The sequence below is a fragment of the Sceloporus undulatus genome, chromosome 4 (assembly GCF_019175285.1).
Source record: "Sceloporus undulatus isolate JIND9_A2432 ecotype Alabama chromosome 4, SceUnd_v1.1, whole genome shotgun sequence".
In the NCBI taxonomy this organism is placed as follows: Eukaryota; Metazoa; Chordata; class Lepidosauria; order Squamata; family Phrynosomatidae; genus Sceloporus; species Sceloporus undulatus.
In genome coordinates, this window is record NC_056525.1 from 105,811,448 (window position 1) to 105,834,820 (window position 23,373).

At 39.2% G+C, this 23,373-nt stretch overlaps 1 protein-coding gene across 5 annotated transcripts in view; it reads left to right on the plus strand.

Annotated features, from left to right (window-relative positions):
* BTBD8 (BTB domain containing 8) overlaps window positions 1-23,373 on the plus strand; it is a 64,992-nt gene that overhangs the window by 12,714 nt on the left and 28,905 nt on the right. For 3 of the 5 annotated variants that reach the window (XM_042462951.1, XM_042462950.1, XM_042462953.1), the window contains exons 3-5: window positions 6,398-6,681; window positions 7,862-7,964; window positions 11,243-11,332. In XM_042462951.1, the coding sequence (XP_042318885.1) occupies window positions 6,398-6,681; window positions 7,862-7,964; window positions 11,243-11,332 (477 nt within the window). The remainder of the gene's footprint in view (window positions 1-6,397; window positions 6,682-7,861; window positions 7,965-11,242; window positions 11,333-23,373) is intronic. The other 2 variants (XM_042462955.1, XM_042462954.1) reach the window with 2 other exon arrangements.

A 23,373-nucleotide genomic window follows, 5' to 3' on the forward strand; every position in this document is an offset into this window, starting at 1 on the left:
GAAACAAAAGCTTGTGCAAGAAATAAGGATTTTTATCAGTTAGCAGCTGCTGGAGGTGATACTCCTATTATGTTTTTAAATTTTATTTTTGGTAGTTTCCTATCTCATGTCTGTGCCCCATTTAAAAATTTGCATTTAAAGCTTTGTTTTCTATATTCCTACTTTAATTCTCTTTGAAAGCAGTTATCTTGTTCTGTTTCCTTTCTTCCTCCGTCTTCAAATGTTCAGTAAGGTAAATGTAATTCCAGGTCAGATGCTTTTTTGAAAAGGGGTTACTCAAACTTCCAATTATCTTATGTCCTTGATTGTCCTGTAGGCTCTTCATGTTGGTGTGTAAAGGTCATTCTTCTTTGTCTAAACTCCCAATGATAGGAAAACATCTGAATATCTTCTCAAGATATTTAAACAAATGGCATGATTATTTATTTCTATAGTTCTGACTCCAGCCATTTGTTGCTCCTACCATTGTGGGTCTCACCTAATGCGAGCTTAAGGGCTACCCTTTCTCAGATGTTTCTCGTAGGCAACAGCCTCTCCTTACATTTTCCTTGAGTCCTTTCACACTACAGAATCATAGCACTGCCAGGTTAAACATAGTGAAATCCTGTTACCCCTTGTGTCTGTTGACCTCAACCTAGATGTTGGTTATTTATATGGTGACTGCCTCAGGTTGTCTTAGTAGACTTAATGGCTCAGTAGAGAATGTCCTGCCCGTGGAGTCTCCTTTGGTGCTTGTGCTGGCTTCATTGTGCCACCAAGGTAAAACAAGACTTCATATTAAATCCTTTGTGATTTAATTGTTTTCAAATGTTTTTAACCAGTTTTAATTTGCTTTAACTTGTCACTTTGTTGAGTATTATATTTGATTTAAATAGTATAAAGCCAGCGTGGTGTAGTGGTTTGAGCATTGGACTATAACTCTGAAGACCAGAGTTCATATCCTCGCTCAAGCATAAAAACTCAATGAGTGACCTTGGGCAAGTCACACTCTCTCAGCCTAAGAGATTGGCAGTGCCAAACCAGCTCTGAAGAAACTTGCCAAGAAAACTATATGATAGATTCACCTTACAGTTGCCATAAGTTAAAAATGATCTGGGGAAACACAACAAATATTTTGAACTGCGTAAATTAATTTTACTCATATACTGCTCTGAGATCCCATGATGAAGGGTGGGATATAACTATAAATTTAAGAATAACAGTGCTTAGATTTCTTAGTCTTGCATTCTAACTATTGCCCCACTCTGACTCCCAGTAGGCTCCTTTTTAAAAAGAGACATTTCCCTATCATAAATATTCCATAAATGCCCTTTTAAAGCCTACATTTAAGGCCGACTCTTTGAACATAAAGCTGCAGGTCAGGTCTTAGTTTCATAGGGATGTAAATCGTTTTTAAAAAACCATGAAGGGTTTTTGCATGTCTTGGTTCTGTCAGGGGTCATCTCATCTGAGAGTGCAAAAAGTCATTTCCACAACAGCACTGCACGTTGCTTCTGATGTACTTGACTTGTTGTGAGATCAGCTAGTGATGCCTCCCATGGATATGTCACACAGTAGGGAATACTGCAAGATTCTTGGTCAAAATAAAGCACTACTTAAATATCAAATATTTATTAATTGAATCAATTATCATAAATTAAGATACACAGAGATAGAACATTCCACTTCCTAAAAGCTGCATGCAAATGCAGGATACAGATAGAACAGAAGTAAGCAGTCTGCTTTCTCGGTTCCTTTCTCTTTTTAATTTGGCTGTATTTCTTCTTCCCTTCTACCTTATTTTTGTATAAAGACATGTCAGCTTCCTGTCACTAGCAGCTTCAGAATGGCTGGAAATGATTAGTTTGTGCAGTGCTGTTGTAATCATAGCTTCTATTTATATGCTCTGCCTCGTTGCTACTTATTTTACAAATTTTCATATTGGACATTTGTCACCCAGGTTTCCAGGAAGGTGTTTACGTTAACATTGTTATTTTTTTTAATAGTGATGTAATATAGAAACTAAAAGATGCATTCCTGCCTTTGAAACAAAATAAAAGACATGTAATATAATCAAAAGAATACAAGGTTCTGCCTTCTTATGTATCTTGCAGGAGTCATAGGAAGTCTACTTCTGAATCAGACCAAAGGCTTTCCTGAAATGGTCAGCCAGATGTCTCCCGTAGGAAGCTTACAAGGTGGGCAGGATGGCAGCAGACACCCCATGCTGTCCCCATCCCCTAGCAGTTCTGTGGCATTCTTCATTTTGTGTTCAGAAACTTGAATCTGTATTGAATTGGACAACCTCTACATGCCATCTTTCAACTAGGAGTATTCCAAAGGGATGCAGAAACAAGTCTGTCATGCCAAATTTTAGAAATATATTTTGCCTTTTCCCCAACTGCAGAATGTTACTCTGTAGGAATGAGTAGCCGTTCACATATTGAAAGAAATGAAGGGCACACGTGAATCTGTTAGGCAGTTGGATAAATCTGTGAACTGCCCCTAGTGACCTCAAGTAATAAGGCTCAAACTTCCTCCTATTTCATAACCTGGGATCAGTTTTTTGGTTGTGCAAGCATCTGACTGAATGTTGAAATTGTATCACAGAATATTCAGAACTGGGTTTCTGTGGGTTTTTCAGGCTATGTGGCCATGTTCTAGAAGTGTTTCTTCCTGACGTTTTGCCAGCATCTGTGGCTGGCATCTTCATACAGCCACAGATGCTGGCATAACATCAGGAATAAACTCTTCTAGAATATGGCCACATAGCCTGAAAAACCCACAAAAAACAATGGATGCCGGTCATGAAAGCCTTCGACTTCACATTCAGAACTGGCTTTTTTACATGTGGAAATTACTTTTCTCCTTTCTTGTGTAGTCCAAAGGCATTACTTATTTGTTATGGCATTTGAGTCTATGAACCCTACAAATGATTATGAAGGTTTTAACAGACGAGTCAGCATACTCTCCCAAAGGGAAGAAGAATTTTGCAACCTTAATTGAGATGACTTGTCTGATAACAGAGTGTTGTAGCTTCCAGGCAGGTATCTCAACTCAAGGACTATGTTGTATTTTTCTGGAACTTATTATGAATTGACTAATAAACACAGACAAGTTTCATCTGATTGCAGAGCACTGCAATCAGTATGTCTTTCCGGAGGTCATTTTCAAAACAGATTTGGACAAGAATGTTTATGCCTTAAAGGAGAACTCTTTTAACACTCCATAAATTCATGAATATCGCCAAGAAGATCTTTCTAGGAAATAGTTTTCTTGAAGCTTTCCCAAAGAGAACCAATGTTATTTGAATTTAAAACAAAGATACGAAACCTTGTTTTCTATGACTTTATTGAACAATGAAGGTTATTTGCCATTTTTTTGTCTTTTATATTGCTGTTTTGAAAGGTTTGTTAGTATTTTGAGAATAGTTAAAGGTATTTTTCTCATTGTCAACAATAAATTATTTTTTGCAAACATTCTAGTACGTGATCCAGCGTATTCTAAGATTTACCCTAAGATCAGGCCCCCAGTCACCCCTCTCATATTTGATATATTTGATATTAATCTAATATTAAAAAGGACACTGAGGTGAGTGGCCAGTAGGTAACCTGTTTAGGAGATTATTACTTCACTTGTTACAAATAATTTTAAAAAAATAAATAAAAGTATATTCTGTTTGTAAGAATTGTTTGAATACAATATATTTTAATATACCGATTGTGATAATTTTATGCCAAATCAAAGTGTGCATAGTCATATTTTATGTTCCTAAAGTAACAGAGTAACATTAAATCTGTAGAAAGTCCAAATGTTGTGTTTTTAATTTTAAAAATCCTATTTTTTTTCCGAGGCAAAATCCCCCCCCCCCCCCCCCCGTGGCTTCAAATTTTTTGGAAATTTTACATGTCATCTCTGGGCGCAGGAGATGGCTGTGCATACACAGACAAAGGTCATTTCTCCAGCAGCAAAGGGTGCGCTTTGTCGGAGATATTCACACCAGTCATCTGAACATTTACTACAGCTTCCAACCATTCTTTCCTCCTGGTAAACCACTTAGCAGAGAGTTAATCAATTCCCCTCAAAGAATACTGCCCCAAGACATGATTTTCAGTATATATACCAGTGTCTGGATACTAGTAATTTGGTCTAGTTTGTAACCAGACAGACACTCTGTCAGTTCTACTAGGCACCTCAATAAGCTGGCCATTCCACTTGCCTCAGTGGCTATAGAGTCCTCTCTGTTCCGGATACTCATCAATTTGAACCACACTTCAAGATCAGTACAGAATGACCATTAACAAGGCCTCCACTATTCACCATCTCTCACCTTTGCTTCTTTAATTATTGTGTGTGAGAGAGAGTGTGCACATGTGTGTGTTGATTATCTCCTTAATAAAACTACAAAAACCTATGTGGAATTGCCTTTGGAGTTCTGTGTGATTTGGAACCTTTATACATAGGGTTGGGATCCCAAGGCTGACTGTTGCCCTAGCCAAAACAGAACTTGAGCTATTAAAATTCCCCTAAGCATATTAATTTGTGGGTGCCCTCCTGGGGCTCCAGCATTTTGGGTAACATAAGTCTGTACAACAGGATCTTATTATAATTTCTTGTATTTTGTGTCATGTTTCTTTCTGTACATATATCCTGGCATGTGCACACCCCTTATTGTGGGTACATTTTCTCTTGCAAAATCTTTATGTATTGGATTATATTGGGATAATGATAATATCTTCAAATGCAAATTTATTCTTCTCTTTTCCTCTTGAGTTTGTTTAACAACATTTAAATCATAACATTTCAAGCATGATCTGTCTGTTTTGTGTGCATACCCTCTCCTCGCTTCTGTAATTAACTAATTTCTGGAAATATTCATTCTGTCCAGCAACTAGTTATTCTGATTAGCTATTTTTTTAATATTTATTTTAGGAATGACAGGAAAATCCCATTTTCAAAAGAGAGTGGAAATGATGAGCCAGTTTTAACTCTTTCTCTCGGTGCTGGGAAGTCCCAGATAGATAGGGTAGATTTAGCCTCTAAGATTTATCCAACCAAGAAAATTGTGAAAGGGAGAGAGGATGGAAGATCAACTGCAGCCTGGAAACTGAGGCTCAGTTACTTTTCCCTCTTTTCCCCTCTCATGTCGAGAAACTAATCCAGCTCCTCTGTCAGCCAACATTTTTACATGCTAGTTGAATCTGGTTTGCTGCTGAGCCCTGAATCTATGGGCCCTGTTACACTACACCATTTTAGCACTATAATTCCACTTTTAAATGCTTTGGTTCCATCCAGTGGAATCCTAGGATTTGCTGTTTGGTGAGGAGCTGGAGTTGTCTGGCTGAGAATTTTAAATGCCCCTCCCTAAATTGCCAATCCTAGGACTCTGAAGGATGAAACCATGGTAGTTAAAGTGGAACCATAGTGCTATAATTGTGTAATGTGAAATGGCTCCATGATTTACCTAATACATTGAAGTGCTATCTGAGATTACTTTGCTCCTCTTTTGTCTTCCCCATTTAGGGTAAGTGAATGAAGAGAGAAGCTGGTTAGCATACTCAAACAGGGAGCCATGGTGGCATAGTGGTTAAATGCCAGTACTGCAGCCATTTACAGCCATAAGGTTGTGAGTTCGATCCCAGGGACTCCAAGGTCCCCTCAGCCATGCATCCTGTAGGTCGCTAAAATGAGTACTGTACCCGTCTTGTTGGGGGCAATTAGCTTACACATTGTAAACCACTTAGGGAGTACTTAAGTGCACTGATAAGCCGGTATAGAAATGTACTTGCTATTGCTATGCCAGCTGAGTCCCAAAGTTGACTTCACCAGTCCTTTAGACAGTGGTAGAGACTGCTTCTTTTCTGCTTTCCTTTGTGCAGAAAAGATTATGTTGCTGTTTGAGTGTTCTTCATCCTTAAATTCACTTTTAAAAAACATTTACTACAGGGTCATTTATCCAAATTGTTAAGGTGGGGACAAGAAAAGCATTAAGTTGTTACAGACTCGGCCTTCCATCCTTTTGCAGGTCGGTAAATGAGTACCCAGCTTGTTGGTGGCAATTGTAAACCGCGTAGAGAGTACTTACCGTAGTTCACTATGAAGTGGTACAGAAATGTAAAGTACTGCTATTACTTTTATGAAACGTAGATACCAGGGAAGAGTTCGGATTTACACCTTGCTCTGACTAATGACAGATACAGATGATTTTATTTGTATTTATTTAGCTAGCAGATCTCATAGACAGAAAATCCATATCTTGAGCTGCTTATGCAAAGAACACTTTGAATTTTGCACTGCATCAACTTTATTTTACAGCCTGGCATCATGGGTCTGTAATCTGAAGGAAGTCCTGGAGTCAGTGTGGGGCTGATTCTCACATATCTCTGCATGAGACTGCAGCCTGATTTTCTCTTTCTAGGGCTGTGTATTCGTCTGATAGAAACATTAAAGAGGCTGAGCAAGAGATTGTTAAGAAAGAAATATCAAAGCCTAGAATTACAAAGGAAGATGAAAGTCTTCAAGTTAGCCATCTACAGAATGGTCATATATCAGCAGAACACTGCCTGGAAAATCATGAAAAGACACCTGTTCATCAGTATTCTTCCGACGGAGCCATAGAAACAGAATCTGTTTCTTCCCTTTTTATTGCAAAAGAAATTCCTGAGGAAGCTGTTGACGCTGAAGGCATTGTAGCTGTGTCAGGTGAGGTTAAAATGGTGGTATATAGGCTTTCTTTTGTTACCTAAATACCAGTGTTGGTTTGTGAACCATCTCCAACAGAGTTTGCAGTCATTCCACTGGCAATGTCATGATTCATAATGCTCTCTTGTAACTTGGCTCCTGGATAAATGAGGCTTGCAGCAATCAGACAGGTATGCAGCAATATGTAGAGGCAGCAACTTTTACACCCATTTCTTAAGTAAGAGTGAATTATTTTATATGCTTGAGAAGAGGAGGGTTCCATTCAAGTTCCCCGTGACTTTCTACTGTAGGGCATTGCATTGGTGAGGTGGTAAAAACAGACAGTAGTTACCATTTCCTGAGTAACTGGGTTACTGACTCAAAACATTTTTACCCCACTAGACTTTCAAAAGATCAGGAGACGTTATAGCCAATATTATGATCAGGCTTACAATGTACAAAGGCACAGCATGAAAGGAAAAGGGGATGGGAAGAGAGGGATGTGTGACTCCCCAATGTAAGGAACACACCTTTTCTTCATTAATAAAAGCTTCATTTTCTCCCAACCATACTGGTTACATAGTGTTTTGAATGATGCGCTTGTATCTTTGAATAGCATCATGGATGCATGATAGGTATGTGAAAGAGCAATGTACAAAATACTGATATCAAGGATGAATTTCTCTCAGAGATTAACATTTTCTTATTTTATTACTTATTCATTCATTTATATATTGGATTTATATCCTGCCTTTCTCTCAAAATGGGATTGATCCGTAGACACTAAAACATTGGATTCTTGCCTTTATTGGCTGAAACCCAGAGAAATGCCCCCCTCCCCATAGAGAAACAAGAATCAACATTTATACTTAGTCAGAATATTGGTATTGTTGTGGACAGAACCTATTATCTTAGTTATCTATGGCATGTGATGTGCCACTGAATTATCCTTAGAGGTCTTCAAACAGAGGCTGGATGGCCATCTGTCGGGGATGCTTTGATTGTGATTCCTGCATGGCAGGAGGTTGAACTGGATGGCCCTTATGGTCTCTTCCAACTCTACGATTCTATGATTCTAGGTTTTTAAATGTAATATAACAATTAAAATAGTCTATGGATGTGTAGATTGCAAAATTTGCTAGTATAAGCTGGAAACAAATAAAAATAATACTTTTTCTTTCTCCTGTTAATTCTAAAACAGAAGCTGCATCTGCCTTAGGACAAGATCTGTTGATGCTGTACAAGAAACCTTGCTTTTCAGATATCGTTATTCAGATTAATGGAAAACAGTTCCAAGTGCACAGGTAGTTTGATAGACAGCAGTATCATTAATGTTTTTGGGATTCTTGTTAGGGAACAAAATGTAGTAATGTATTTATTTATATACTGCTTTTATATACTGCTTTTCTGGGCTACATTATATAACTACAGACTTTCTAAGACATGTTACAATTTTTTTAAAATCATACTAATATACTGGATACTCTTTCAAGGTTGAAATCCTACACTTACTGATTGAACTTGGTGGGACTCACTTCAGATTAGACCTGTATAGGATTGTAGTAATATTCACTTACGTTAGTACCTTAAAATGTTTTGCATCTCTACAAAACTGAGGATTTTTATTCTTCTCAGTGATATGATTTGGTTATCTCATTTGTTGATTAGGGATAATCAACAGCTGGTGCTGATCCACATCCAACGCCATATATAGGAAATAACATGTAAATCCAGTTCAAATGTTGTTTTACTATACATTGTCTCATGCATAGGTTACATTTCTTTCTTTGTTAAAAATATTCTCATATTGAATGAACATTAAACTGGTCCTTAGATATTGCTCCTTTTTAAAATAAAACAAAACAACTTATTTTATTAAATTGGGATTGTGACAGTGCATTCCATGAGCCATTTGTGACCCAAAGCTGCCTACCAGTTCCCCAAAGGCTGTTGAATTCCCTGGATATTTAAAAAAAGTTAAAAATCAATCAAAAGCTATCTCTTTCAAATATACACAAACTAAGGATGCAAAGAATATTTGAAAATTCTTGAAAAATAGTTTTAAAAATTTGTTTCTTTAGTGTTAAGAAATCCTCATGAGAATTTTAAGAGTTCAGGATTTATTCTGTCCAATAGTGGTGTATGATTGTTTTGCTCAGGAAACAATAGTTTCTATGCAAAAATTTAATATTCCAACACAACAACATTAATTTTTGCTCAGAAAATGCTATTTCCTGTGCAAAAATACTATGGTTGGGGACTTATTCTGCACAAAGTTAGCAGGTGGTATTATTGGACCAAAACCAGACTCTTCTGTGCAGAAAATCAATGTTATTTGTGCAGAAAATGTTGTTTTCTGTACAAAAAACCCCCATGTATAACCGTGTATAATTCTTGCACAAACTAGGTGCCTAATTACAACATTTTCTGCACAGGAAACATCATTTTCTATGTGGGAAATGATATTTCTGTGCAGAAAAAATGCTATTTACAATGTGCAGATTTTGCACAGAATAAGTCCTGTACTGCAAATAGTCTTCACAAACGTCGTAATTTTCAAAAGCTTTTTCACAGTGGGAAGAAAATTGCTCAAATTATTCTTTATTTCCTTCAAGAAGGAAATTAACCAAAATTACATCCATAGTAAATACACAAAAAGCCTTCCCCAAGCCCCTAGAGCACCAACTCCCTGAAGTGCACCACTTCCCCTCCAAAATGGCATCAAGTGTCCTCATTTCTAGTCACCCTTTTTGATGAGAACCAGAGATATTTTGGTACACTGGGGGCTGCAGATAGGAGGGAGTTGTTTCCCATTCCCTATGCAGTTGCCCACCATATATTAAATTATCAAACTGACACTGATGCCATAACTATGCAGGGGTCTTGCTTAAATGGGAAAATGTTTGTTATACCCCTTAAGTACCCCTTATCTGAGATGACCAGAGGTCTTTCTGTTTCTGTGTGTGTGTGTGTGTGTGTGTGTGTGTGTGTGTGTGTGTGTTTGTTTGGATATTGGTATATTTGCTTATACGCAATGAGATATCTTGGAGATGGAACCCAAATCTAAACTTTGTGTATGTTTCATATACACCGTATACAAGTAGCCTAAAGGTAATATTATACAATATTTTGAATAAGTTTGTCCCTGAAATAAAGTTTGTGTATACTGAACCATCCGAAAGCAATGGTGTCACTATCTTAGCCACTCATGAAAAAGTTTCGGATTTTGAAGCATTCTGGATTTTCAGATAAAAGATACTCAACCTTTATTCTAAAATACTGTTCTTCTAGCCAGGTCCTTTTTCATGATGTGGACATACAGCATGCTCTCCCTAATTGATAACAGTATAGAAAACAATTATAAACAATATTCCAAATGTACAAATTTATATACAGAGCTTGTTTCTGGATTATTCTCTTCTGAAATATCTAGGAATGGATGGGGCACCATCTGGCCTCTTGATGTTAGACTGTTATTGGACTGCAACTCTCATCACCTCCAAACAATATGTTATGGTATGATGGAAGTTGCCATTCAACAATAGGTGAACAGGATACATGTTGCTTATCACAAATCACATGCAAGAAATGAGGAGAATGCCAAATTAATTGGGAAAGAGCATGGAAGAACCAACTTCATTCCCAAGCTCTGATGGCTTCATCCTATATTTAGAAAAGTAGAAGAGCAACAACATGGGATGATAACTGAAGCTTATTGAACATTGTATTGTAAAATATGAAAAGAAAGAATAGTTCTTAGGAAGCCAAGTGAAGTTGGTTAGATCACTTCAGTGTCAGCTGGCTGCAGCAAGTTTCAGTTTGGAGTGAAAGCTGCTTTAGGATGCAGGTCCCAATAGCTTTTAATACATTATATGAATGTGTAGTAAGGAGCAAGCTTTGTCCTGGAAGGCACAAGAGTAGTCTTGCTTTGGCGAAAAGCAAAGCTCATGTAGGTGAAAGCAGGTATTTATTGACAAAGTTCATGTGTTTTGAACCTGAAAAAATAGCACACACTCACACACCAGGAAAAAAAACTCCTCTGTAGTTCTCTCCTAAAGAAATATTTTAAACATATCATTTTGCCAGAATGAATCATACTGGGAAATTTATGGCAAAACAGATGTGTGAGGATTGAGCTCAAAATGTGAATTACAGTTAAATGGCAGATCTGCCCTCCAAAAGACTTCTTTCCTCACTGAGTGGAAAGATGAAAGACCTGTAATGGGAGTTTACAGTGCTATTGCTGTATAAAGTGTTGCTGTGTGTTCAAAGTGGGAAAATCCCAGCTGTTTAGGAATTTGAGTGATATCTCCAGCTTTTGTTCTATGGATAACGAAAATGATTTGTGAACTAGCTGTTAACTAGAGGCGTTTCAGAATGTAGCAGTTTTTCTCAATCTGTGACAAATTGGATTAAATTGCCAGATATACTAGGAGGAATAAGTATGCAGTGAGCAGACATATTAGTATGTAAAGGGCAAAGAATTTCAACCCTTTGTAACAGCTTTCCTAAAATAAATATTTGTATCTAGTAGAATAATGTTTACTTGTGTTTTTATCCCACCCTGCTTTCCCTCTCCCAGGGCTATTTTATGTGCCAGATCTAGTTACTTTGCTGCTATGCTGAATGGGAGCTGGGCTGAAAGCTCTCAAGAGCACATCACTCTTCAAGGGTAAGCATACAGGTACTTGTTTGCAAGTCATATGAGAGCAAAGGTAGGCAATTTAAAATCCCTGCAAATACAGAGCAGCCATGCTGCATACAAAAGCAAGTCAAATTAATCTGTCCTGACACAGTATTTTGTGTAATATATTTGAGTAAGAATTCTGCTTTTTAGCTAGTGGGAAATTTCTCAATATTCAACTGCATCTATTCCTAAGAAACATGAGTTGTAAAGGTAAAAACTAGGAACATTCTGCATCAGAGGACAATTTGCATTGCAATTAATTCAATCTGTGCTTCCTTGCATTTATCATTCCTTGTCTGTCTTTAGCATGACTTATTGAGCTGGTGGGGGTGTGACATTACCTACTTACGCACCATTGGTAACAAATTGTAAGACAGCATAGTGTTACCTTCCCACTATGGGCACATTCAGACTAATGAAAAAGACCAGAAAGTCCCAGATTTAGTTCCTGTACTTTCAAATTTTTTATTGTAAATCCATACATTTTATTTATTCTAGAATATTTTCTATCACCTCCCAGTACAATCAGAGAACTTTTTTACCAGGTCCCCAGATTGGTTTATTTCAACCCACTATAAAATCAGAGATCTTGCAAGATTTAGTAGTTTGAGTGTTGGACTATAACTCTGGAGACCAGGGTTTGAATCCCTGTTGAGCCATGGAAACTCACTGGGTGGCCTTGGGCAAGTCACACTCTCTGAGCCCGAAAAGAAGGCAAAGACAAAACCCCCTCTGAACAAATCTTGCCCAAAACAAAAACCCAGGCTAGATTCACTTGGGGGTCACCATATGTCAGAAACAACATGAAGGCACAGAACAACAAACAACAAATAAAATCAGAGAGAACAGGAACAAAATCTGGGACTTTTCAATAATTCTAGATGTGCCCTATGTCTTCTCTGCCTGGAGGAAATTGTCAGATGTAATTGCTTTTCAAGGGCTTATCAACAACTTATGTTAGCTAAACCATAGTTAAGGCTAATGTAGCTTTCCTTGAAATCAGAATCTCCAACCTTCAACCCACATGTTCATGTCTTAGCTTAAAGAAAGCCCTGGGTATTCTTAATATTGATGCTGACAAATTCCTCAACCATGGCTAGCAGGTTTTGCTCCAGAACAATGAGTGCAGACTTTTCTTTCTTGTTTTAACTAAGCTTTATTGATATTGCTCTGAAAACATTCAGTGTTTGAATGCAGCATTCAAACCGAGAAACAGAAATGGAGAGTTTGAATAGGGAAGGGAGCATGGGTTAAGGTGTTTTGACCATATAAACTGGAGGTTAATAACAACAACAACAACAATAACAAATAACCTGAACTGGTAGATATAATAAACAAGTCTCAAGAAAAGCTTATCAGGTGTTCTTTTACTTACTTTCTTTGTGTCAGATGTACCTTCCCTGTTTCAAATTCTAAAATGACTTTTTTCAGTATTGAAGCCACATTTGATTGACTGATTATAGAAAGCAGATTCTTGAGGCTGATTCCCAGTTGTTAACTGGAAGCCATAATTGAGTATACTGGTCCATTACAATAAAGCTAAAGGTTTAAAAGGTTTTCATGGCTATTAGGACAGTAAGGGATGGGAGAGTGGCAGATGGAAAAACAATCTGACTGTTTGATTCATTGACCACTTAATTTATAGCTGTTAGTGTTACAGCTTTTGGGGAAAAAGAATATGGTTAAAAGCAGTAACTGAGCTACAGATGCTTGAAGCGAGGATCATAGTTCAAGGATGTCTAAATATTAAGAAAGTCATATGTCAATATTGATTCAGTCAGTGGTAAGAGAAAATCCAGAGCATGGTCTGAGAACAGTGTAGCACTACAGACAAGAGCTGTGTGTGGAACGGATCATAATTATTATTTAGTGTTACAAGAATGAGCTGCTCTGCATTTCAGGCATGTGCACTTCCCCTCTGTTTTCATGTCTTCTGCAATTATGAGTATATTGGTAGATCCCTTCCATTTCAGGTTAACTGTAAATTAGCATATGTCCAAATACTAAACTATGTTTAATCCTAATTGTGGTTTCTTTAAACAAGCCAATTTTATAACTTAGGTTTAAAGTTAGTGTCTTTAAAACAAACCATAACAGAGATTAACCATAGAGTGTCATATGCAGATGACATGGCAAGATGTGTGTTGTTGTTTTTAAAGGAAGCAAAAGCTTCAAACACCTGCTTTATGGCTGCTCCCAGAGAAGAAAGGAATGTTGAACCAGGATGAGGTTAGAAGAAGGGATCAACTCAAGATATCAGACTTACAGAGTTAAGTCTAGGATAGGAACTGGAGTTAGGAGTTTGGTGACATCATATTCACATACATGGAAATCTTTGTCTAAAATCCGGGGCCTATTTATCACAAAAAACAAATGAGGAATAAACATATTTCTTGTTTATACAGTTTCAGATTCAAGGTAAGGTTCATAATGCTCCTCTATTAAAAAAAAATAATACCTGGAAAACTGGCATGTCATGGAGAAGATATAAGGAATGTTGTGTATGGAGGAAAATTTTGGAACGTGGGAGCAACACGTGATCTGAAGTGATACGGCCAAGTAATGGCTCACCATTGAAATGGTTGTTTGAGAAAGCTTAGCCCCAAAGTAAATCCAACAAAGTCCACTAACAGATACAGTGCCAAGATGTTTTCTCCCACAACAGCCCCAACAACAACATCAGGCATGGTTCAGGGAGTTGGAGGACCATTTTTAGTCGATTTAGAGAAATGTGTGAGGGAGGAGAGGAGAGCAAGAGGATGTTTGGTTGCACAAGCAGAACACCTACTTTTGTAGAGTTGAATGGAATGTCCAGATAATTTATTGTTTAATTAGTAATTTTAGTTTCACAAGACAAAAGGCATCCAGTACTCCTATTAAGTATACCCTGCTGGATATTCATGGCCATGCAGAGAGTTGTATGCAAAAGAAATAATTTTCAGTTACAGTGTGTACTTTTTAACTGAATAAATCTTAAATTTTTCAACATAATTACTAATATACATTTCTCAAGAACTAAATAAAAGCATGAAAGGGAGTGGAAAGGATTCTGTTTGGAGCATAAGTGAAGTAAATTATATAAGCAAGGTTAAACAGAAGAGATCATCCACGAATAACATTTTTAAAATTCTTGCTAGAAGTCTTTGGATGGTTTCATACCATTCTGCTTTGTCAAAAATGATTCCAGCTGTCCAATAACAAATATTGTTTGTTTTTCTATGGTCTTATTATATGTGTAATGTTTATTATATTCAAATCGGTCAATTTTTTTAATCAGTCATCCACTGTAAGTAACCTTTCAGTTTTCCAGAACCATGCCATCAATGTATGTGTTACACTCAACCAATTATTTTTATGGCACTATAGACCCTTACTTACAATTTTTTGACATAAATCTAATAATAGGATTTTTGTTTGTTTGTTTCATTGGCAACATCCTGATTTCCTAAATAACCTTTATGATAGATTTTCAGACTTTTCTGATAAACTTGCAGCTCCACCAAGTATATTGAAAGCCCGCATTTGGGGTACTGCAGTACTGGCAGCATGACTTTGCAGAAAATGAAACAATGAATCTCTGTGAATGACTGCTGAGAGAAAAAGAGAGTGCTGTTAGAGCAAAATCAAATCCATTGTTCTTATAGCTCATTATGGTTCTCTCGGCAAGTGGAATACTTCATAAATGTTTAACTACGATTGAGACCAGCAACAAAATGTTGTAGTGTGTCCTCACTCTCTAACAGCCAGGAGTGCTCTTGTTTAGTGCCAGCTAGGCATACTTTCTTCCATGATACCATAGACAAGGGGTTGATTCCCAACCTGGGGTGCCTGCATCCCCATAGGGTATGAGATGGTATTTCAGGGGGTGCAACAAAGAGTGGCTTGTGTCTTTGAGTGACAAGTCATGCATTATCACTAATTGTTTTGTGAATAAGTTAGAATCTAATTCCCTAGATTGTGGGGCATAGAAAAGGTTGGGAACCGCTGCTATAGACTGTGGTGGTGAACCCAAAACCAACTGTCCTGGAATCCTAATCTGGCCCTTCAGCTTCTTTACATGTCCCCTCCCAGCCTTTGAAAAGGTCCTCTCTTCTTTGTAAAGGTCCTGTCCCTCCCTGCTCCTCCTTTTTTCCAGAATGTTGGAACGCCTCTCCTAAACCTAGTCTACATGTAAGTGTATTATGTGCAGTGCTCTGGATTTTTGCACATTTGCATCAGCGGTTAATTGTCTTCACTTTCCTGCACTAATTTACATCTATTCAGCTTCCCTCTGCTGAAAATGTGTGATTCCATGTAAAGCAGGCGGACAGCCACACATGCAATAATGTACATTTATATAGGTTTCTGTGGAGACCAAAGGAAAAAACATAAAGCCATTTTCTGCAGAATTTAAGGTGGTTTTTTGGGGGGGAGGGGGGGCAAAAAGCCCAGCATCCTGAAAATCGCATGTGGCTAGAGTGCATTCTCTTAAACTGGAATGAGGAGTACAGTGGGCTCTCCACATTCGCTGAAGTTAGGAGTGCAGGACCCTCATGAAAGTCAGATGGGAAAATGCACAAATAAAGACCTATTCTTTTTTTAACCTGAGAGAATACCTCTTGGGATTTCTAGGTCTTCCAGTGCATCTCTGGCAGATGTTGACCATAGAATTGTACTGGATAACCTAAATGCCTTGACAGTGTTTTCTCTGGGAATCTCTAGCTACTCCAGCATGATTCTGTGGTCAGCTTCTGGCAGAATTGTGCTGGAGGACTTAGAGGCGAGTTACAGACACGCCAAAGGAGCGTATTAGGGTTAGGAAGGGCCATGTTAGGGTTGAAAAGGGGCGTCCCTTCTGGACGCCCCTCAACCCTAATATGGACCAAATCTGTACAAAATGGCGGCGCCCGTCCACTTCCAGGTCACTGAAAGAAGCCCCATTTCGGCACTTCTTTCTTGCTGCGCCCGGGAACTGCGCGGTTTGGCCGCTGCAGTTCCCGGATGCAGCAACCGCCGGTGGCGGCAGACCACCCGTTTTGGGCGGTCTGTAACTCGCCAGAGATTCCTAGAGAGAACTTATTGATCAATGCAAAAGTCAGAGCCACAGATGTGGAGGGACAGCTATCTTTTAATCATACAGACCAGCCCTTAGTTATTGAGACTAAAAATCTCAAATGTGTTGCTGTTTTTAACCCTCTTCCCCTCCCTCCTTTTTTTTTCTTTTCCTTTGGCTCTTGCTCACTGCAGGCATTGGAATGCATCCCCCAAGATTAGCTCTGAAACTGATTTTTGCCATGAAAATTTTCCCACTTGTCTTATGAATTATAAGGCAATTAGGCATGCCAACAATCCCTCTCTTTCATATATTGGCAGATAGTTTTCAGGTGTTTAACCCCCCCCCCTTCCCAACTGATACTGAGAATTCTGTGACTCCTAAAGGGCACTGAGCTTGCTTTGTCTTCACTGGGTGGATTTTTTGTGGAGGGGTGTGCACCCCCTTTTTAAACTTTTGTCTTTCTACATAACTCAGGGTTCACTCAACCATGTTGATTTTTCTTAATTGCCTTGTTTTTTGGCTCCAGTCTTATTGCCAACTGAATTTGCTATTAGAGGAAATTATATCAAGATAGATTTGCCATTACCACCCAGTGTCTAATATTAGCAGGGGACATAGTGCATATTTATCCTTTGCAAATTGGTAAAATGCCGTTATGGGATATGACTCATTGCATATCAGGAAGAAGCTTCCATCCTGCACTTACCAATCTGTTGGACATGCATCTGTAAATGATGTGGGTATGGTGTTAGACACTGATTAAAAATTATCCTATAGTTTTGGCTGCTTAAAGAACTTGAGACACTTTTTGATACTGCCAAGGGGTTACATCCTGTCTCTGCTAAAGTATGAGACTGCTTTTTCCCATGACCTTGCTTAGAACCAAGAGAGTACAGTGGGCCTGCCACATTGCTGGGCTAGTGATCCACAGATTTGACTGCCCATGAATTGCCATGGCTCATATTATTAAAAAATGGCATGGACATACTGATGTAGACACATGTATGGTGCCACTCATTGAACAATATGGGACACAGCCAACTATGTTTTTCCCATCCAGGAGAAGGGACTGGCAAGAGTCCACTGTACCTTATTATTTTGACAAATATGCATCTTTTCGTTCAGAAAACTCAAACCCTGGTGTTTTTAATACTGGAGTATATATATTTTAGAACTTGGAAAAATTAACTTTTGGACCAACACTCCAAGAATCTAGTACAGGGGTAAGAATCATGTGTCCTCCAGAGGATGTTGGACTCTAGCTCCCAGCATTCCTTACCATTGTCTAGGGCTGTTGGGACTTGTGGTCCAATAGTATGTGGAAGACCTCATGATTCCCATCCCTAATCTACTCCAAAAAAAGTAGTTTCACTAAGCTCCGCTCATTGCCTCAGTTCAGACAGAATGGCAGAACTTGTTTTGGCTTTATGAGAAGAAGTCTGGAAGATGCCTTAAGCTCCTTTGGTGGGATAAGGAGTTTGTCATTGCATCACAGCCAGCAAAGATACTGGCCCTGTAGGCCAAGCTCAGACCTGGTTTAAACTGATTTGGATTAGGAACAAGAAATAAAGCAGGAGAGTGTCTGACAGAATTCTGTGAGGTCAATAGTCTATTTATTGCAAATACCTGCTTCATACAACCAGATAGGAGACTGGTCATCACCAGATGGTAAACACAAAAACTAGATAGACTACATAATTGGAAGTAGGAGATGGAGAAGCTCTATCCTTGTGGCCAAAACCAGACCATGAGCTGCTCATAACAAATATCAGAGTTAAGCTGAAGAAGAAAGCAAAAACCATCATTATACCAAAATATGACCTGAATAGCATTTCAGATTAATTCAGTGACAGTGTGAGAAACAGATTTGTAACTATTGAGTACAGTGGTACCCCGGGATATGAAAGCACCGCCTTACGAAATTCCCGGGATACGAAAAAAATCAATAGGAAAAAACTGTTCCGGGTTACGAAGGTTTTTTCGGGTTACGAAAATTTTTTTGGTGCTTTTCGGCGCTATTTCGCACGAAATCGCGGCTTTTCCCCATTAGCGCCTATGGCTTTTTCGGCTTACGAAGGATTTCGGGTTACGAACGCGGCGGCGGAACGAATTATTTTCGTAACCCGGGGTACCACTGTATAATTGACCGGGAACCTGTAGAACTGTGAACAGAAGTTAAAGACATAATTAAAGAAAAATGCAAGAAAACACTAACAATGGCCAAAAAGATAAGAAAAGAAACAACGGGTGACAGATGAAACACTTCATACAGTAAGAAAGAAGAAAAGCAAAAGAAAAGGGAGTTAAAATTAAAACCAGAAGTATGAACACAACTGTGCAACCTCTGACACACAGGGATAAAGAGAAATACTACAATGACCAATACAGAGAAATAGAAGTGGAATTTGCAATAAATGAAATGTGGGAAAATAAATCACCGGGAACACACGATATCCCAGTTGAATTGCTCTGCTACAATGGCCACAGACAGATGCAACTTTAATGCTAATTGAAATAAGTCAAAAATATGGAAAACAAAGAGGTGGCCAACAGACTGGAAACACTCGATATACATACATAAGAAAGGAGATACAAAAGACGGCAGCAACTATAGGACATTAACACTAATCTTATATGCAAGCAAAATAATGCTCAAAATTCTGTAGCATAGACTCCAACTATACATTGAGAGAGAAATTCCAGAGATGCAAGCAGGATTCAGAAAAGGAAGGGGCACTAGGCACCACATTGCAAACATATGATGGCTAATGGAGCACACCAAAGAATTCCAAAAAGAATCAGCATGCATTTCATAGGCTACAGCAAAGCATTTGATTGTATAGATCACAAAAAGCTATGGAATGCACTCAAAGACATGGGGGTGCCACTACATCTGATAATCCTGATGAGGAACCTGTACCAAGGACATGAAGCCACCGTCAGAACAGAATTTGGGGAAATAGAGTGGTTCCCAGTAGGCAGAAGGGTCAGACAAGGCTGCATCCTATCGCTGTACTTGTTTGACTTATATGTTGAAAACATCATAAGAAAAGCAGAATTAGAATCAGAAAAAGGAGGAGTTAAGATAGGAAGAAGCAGCACTAACAACCTAAGATATGCAGACAACACCATAATATTAGCAGAAGGCATTCAGGAATTGGAACAATTACTAAGGAAGGTCAAAGATGAAAGTGCAAAGGCAGGTCTGATGCTGAACATAAAGAAAACAAAAATAATGACCACAGAAGAAATACACAAATTCAATCTAGACAATGAGGAAATTGAAATAATTAAAGAATTCCCATATCTAGGATCAAACATTGACCAGAATGGAGACTGCAGTCAAGAAATAAGAAGAAGACTAGGGGGCTGTGCAGGCTGGGAGTTTGGGCCGGCTTGGGGGCACAGTCGGGGCGTAGCATCATGGCGCTGCATATATATGACACAGTGCCAAAGGAGTGCCGCCAAGCTGCAGCAACACGGCTATCACGCTCTTTGCAGGGCTTTTTGCGGCTCCTTTTTGTGCCCTGCAAATGTCAGATCAGTGTGCAGTTGTTGTGGCCCCGATCTGGCTGTAACAGGGGCGGCTCCAGGCTGCCCCTTCAGGGCTGTGTGTACAGCCCCTAGAAAATGGGAAGAGCAGCTATGAAAGAACTGGATAAGATACTGAAGAGCAAAGACATACAACTGAGTACTAAAAACAGAATTGTCCAGACCATTCTATTCCCATGTATGGATGGTAGAGCTGGACAGTGAAGGGAGCAGAGAGAAAGAAAATCAACTCATTTGAAATGTGGTGCTGGAGGAGAGTACTTAGGATACTGTGAAGAAGACAAACAGATGGGTTCTTGAACAGATCAGACCAGAGCTCTCCTTGGATACCAGGGCCCGATACAGACTGGTGCAAAGCGCCGGCCTCAGGCCAAAATTAGGGCTCGGGATTGCGGAGTGACCGAGCCCTAGTGTGCGGCAGCAGCACCATCATGGCTGCCTTCCGTCCACACGGGGGCTGCCATGTTGAAGCAAGCGTGGCGCAGCATCTGCATGGTGCTGTACTTGCATCATTAACGGATGATAGAACCCACTTTTTGCTGCAGAGGAAGACCGCACGATTTGGCTGCTGTGACCTCTGTCAGGAACAAAAACAGGCGGCTCCAGCCCACCCTTTCAGGGCAGTCTGTCAAGCCCCTAAGATGATCAAGTTGAGACTATCATACTTTGGCCACATAATGAGAAGGCATGGATCACTAGGGAAAAAAATAATACTGTACTAGGAAAGGCAGAGGATAGAAGAATGAGAGGAAGACCACAAACCAGATTGATAAACTTGATCAGTCGGTTTATGGGCAAGAGCTTGCAGGATCTGGGCAAGGCAGTAGAAGATAGGATATGTCTCATTCACAGGGTCGCCATAAATCGGAACCAACAACAAACAACAGCTCCTATCGTGGAAACATCCCCTTTCATTCCATCCTGCTCATTGCAGATACTCAAGTTGTTTTTATAAACACTGAAGAGTATAGTGCATATGGCTTACCCTGAAATAATGAAAATGCTATTTAAGAGACCAGCTGTCAAGGCAGCAGGGCTGCTTGTTCATGCTGTTTTTATGGCTACCTCATGTGTTCTTGTGTAGTCAGACAACTGTGTTTGATTTTGTCACTTAACAAAAAAAAATTAAATCAACCACTGAATGCTCCTTAAACATATTTAATATTTCAAGAGGCCACATATCATCATTATGAATGAAATGCAGGAACAGTATCATGGCTGACTAGAGCCTGAATTGCCTTTCCATTAACAGAAGGAATAACAATCCAGCAAAGACTCCTACTGGAGGAAGGGGGGTGATTTTCACAACTAACCTCTTCCCTGTAGTACCTCCCACAAAGCGCTCCCACCCAGTTCTCCAATACAAAATTATAGTTGTTCCAGCAATGGAGGGGAATTGGTGAATATTGTTGCTTCCACTAGCAGGAGTCTCCATGAGCGAAGTTCTTGTGAGAACTCAAGTTATTAGCCACTTGTATGGAACCTGTTCTTTTCCCATTTACATCAGGTGCTTCATATAAGTCATGTCACTCTTGGTCTAGGGAAACGTTTCAGTGTATTAATATGTGAGTGAGAGGGGCAGAGATAGTGTCCCAGCCTAGCATGATTAAAGTCAGCCTTAGCTTGCTCTGTCAAAACTAGATGCAGAGGACAGGGCTTAGTAAATGAGCACTGAGTATATAATGGTGAATAAGCATTGTAGAGATTAGAAAAGACTGCTGAATAAAATAGGCAGTATTCAAGGAAGAAATACAGTAGAAGGAAGAGAGAGAGGCAACATGATAGAAGACTGTAGCATCATAATCATGAGAGATGGTAGTAGATAAGAAAACACAGTGAGAAAGCCAATAAAGCTGTGGTGTAGATGAACATTAAATGTCAGGAGTTTATTGTAATGCACTGAGCCAGAGTAGATATCTGGGTAAAGAAAAATGTGGTCATAGTGCTTAGAACAAAATATGATTTCAGCTTAGCCATTCTGCTTTTGACTGGAGAGGGGAGAGGCAGGAGGAAGGAAATTTAATATGGAAGGAGGAATTTGAAGCATTCCATGGAGTTTATTTGTTTTATGGAGATGATTTACCAGTACACTCACAATGTGTGAGCATATTGCAGGAGTATAAGAAAATAATTGCTTTGCTGGACAATTAGTCAGATTCTACCATTTGTTTCTAAATCTGGTGGATGTCTCTGGAGGAAGTAAGAGCCGGAAAACAGTGACCACCCCATGTAGTTTGCTCTCTTCATCTGGTATTCAGACATTTCCAGCTCCCAGTAGTTACATTTATATCCCATCTTTTCTTGGCATAAAACATGCCCCCCCCTTTATCCTCAGGTCAGGCTGAGAGAGGATGACTAAGACTAGAATTTGGATATTCCAGGCCCCAGCACCATTGTGTACTACTACTACTAATAATAATATTTATTTATATCCCAACTCAGAGCAGCTCACAACTTTAAAAAACTGTGCAATTAAAAGCATACAAAATAGTACATTAAATAGAATTAAATTATTACAATATTAAAACAAGCTGCATGTTAAAATAATAAAATACAATTATAAAAATAATACAACTGTAACCTCACTTGTTCACTAACATAACCTAGTATGAGGGATTTTCCAACTCTACCAAAACAGTGCACAGTGGGTTGCGTTGGACACAGATTGGCCATTTCATGAACAAAGCAGGTCCTTTCATTCACAGAACGCACTGGAATCCAATCCTTGCTGCAGGAAAGTAGCAGAGAGGCAATCCTTGCTGGTTTTCCATGAATCACCTTTGTATTGCTGCCCTCTAGAACAGTGCTGCTCAAAGTGGTGATCCCTGGACAGTACCAGTGCCTGGCAAGTTTCCAGGAAAGAAAGAAAAAAATGTTGCCCTCTGGGCACAAATTTAGTACTGGCCCCTGGTACAATGGAAGAAAAAAATATTGACCCTATCACATCAGTTAGCCTGAGAAGCACTGCTCTAGAGGGTTTCTCCAGGACACATTAGTATCCCTGTGTATGTAAATTTATTATTTTGGGGAAATGATGAAGAGGAAGAAGCTGCAGGACTTGAGTTTCAATCTCAGATATTCTATATTGACCACTTGAACTATTTTTCTCCCTTCCAGGCTGTAAGGTGGGCTATGGAGTTGAGACTGCCATGGTGGCCTTAGTCGATGATCTCCGTCTGGGCATGGACAGGGGTAGCGTGTCCCTGTTAGTGCTCTTGGACATCTCAGCGGCCTTCGATACCATTGACCACGGTATCCTTCTGGAACGCCTGAGGGAGTTGGGTATCGGGGGCACTGCGCTCCAGTGGTTCCGTTCCTACCTCTCGGGTAGATTCCAGATGGTGCAGCTGGGGGACTGTCGCTCTGACAAGAGGGCCCTTACATCTGGTGTCCCTCAGGGAGTGATTTTGTCCCCCATGCTATTTAACATTTACATGAA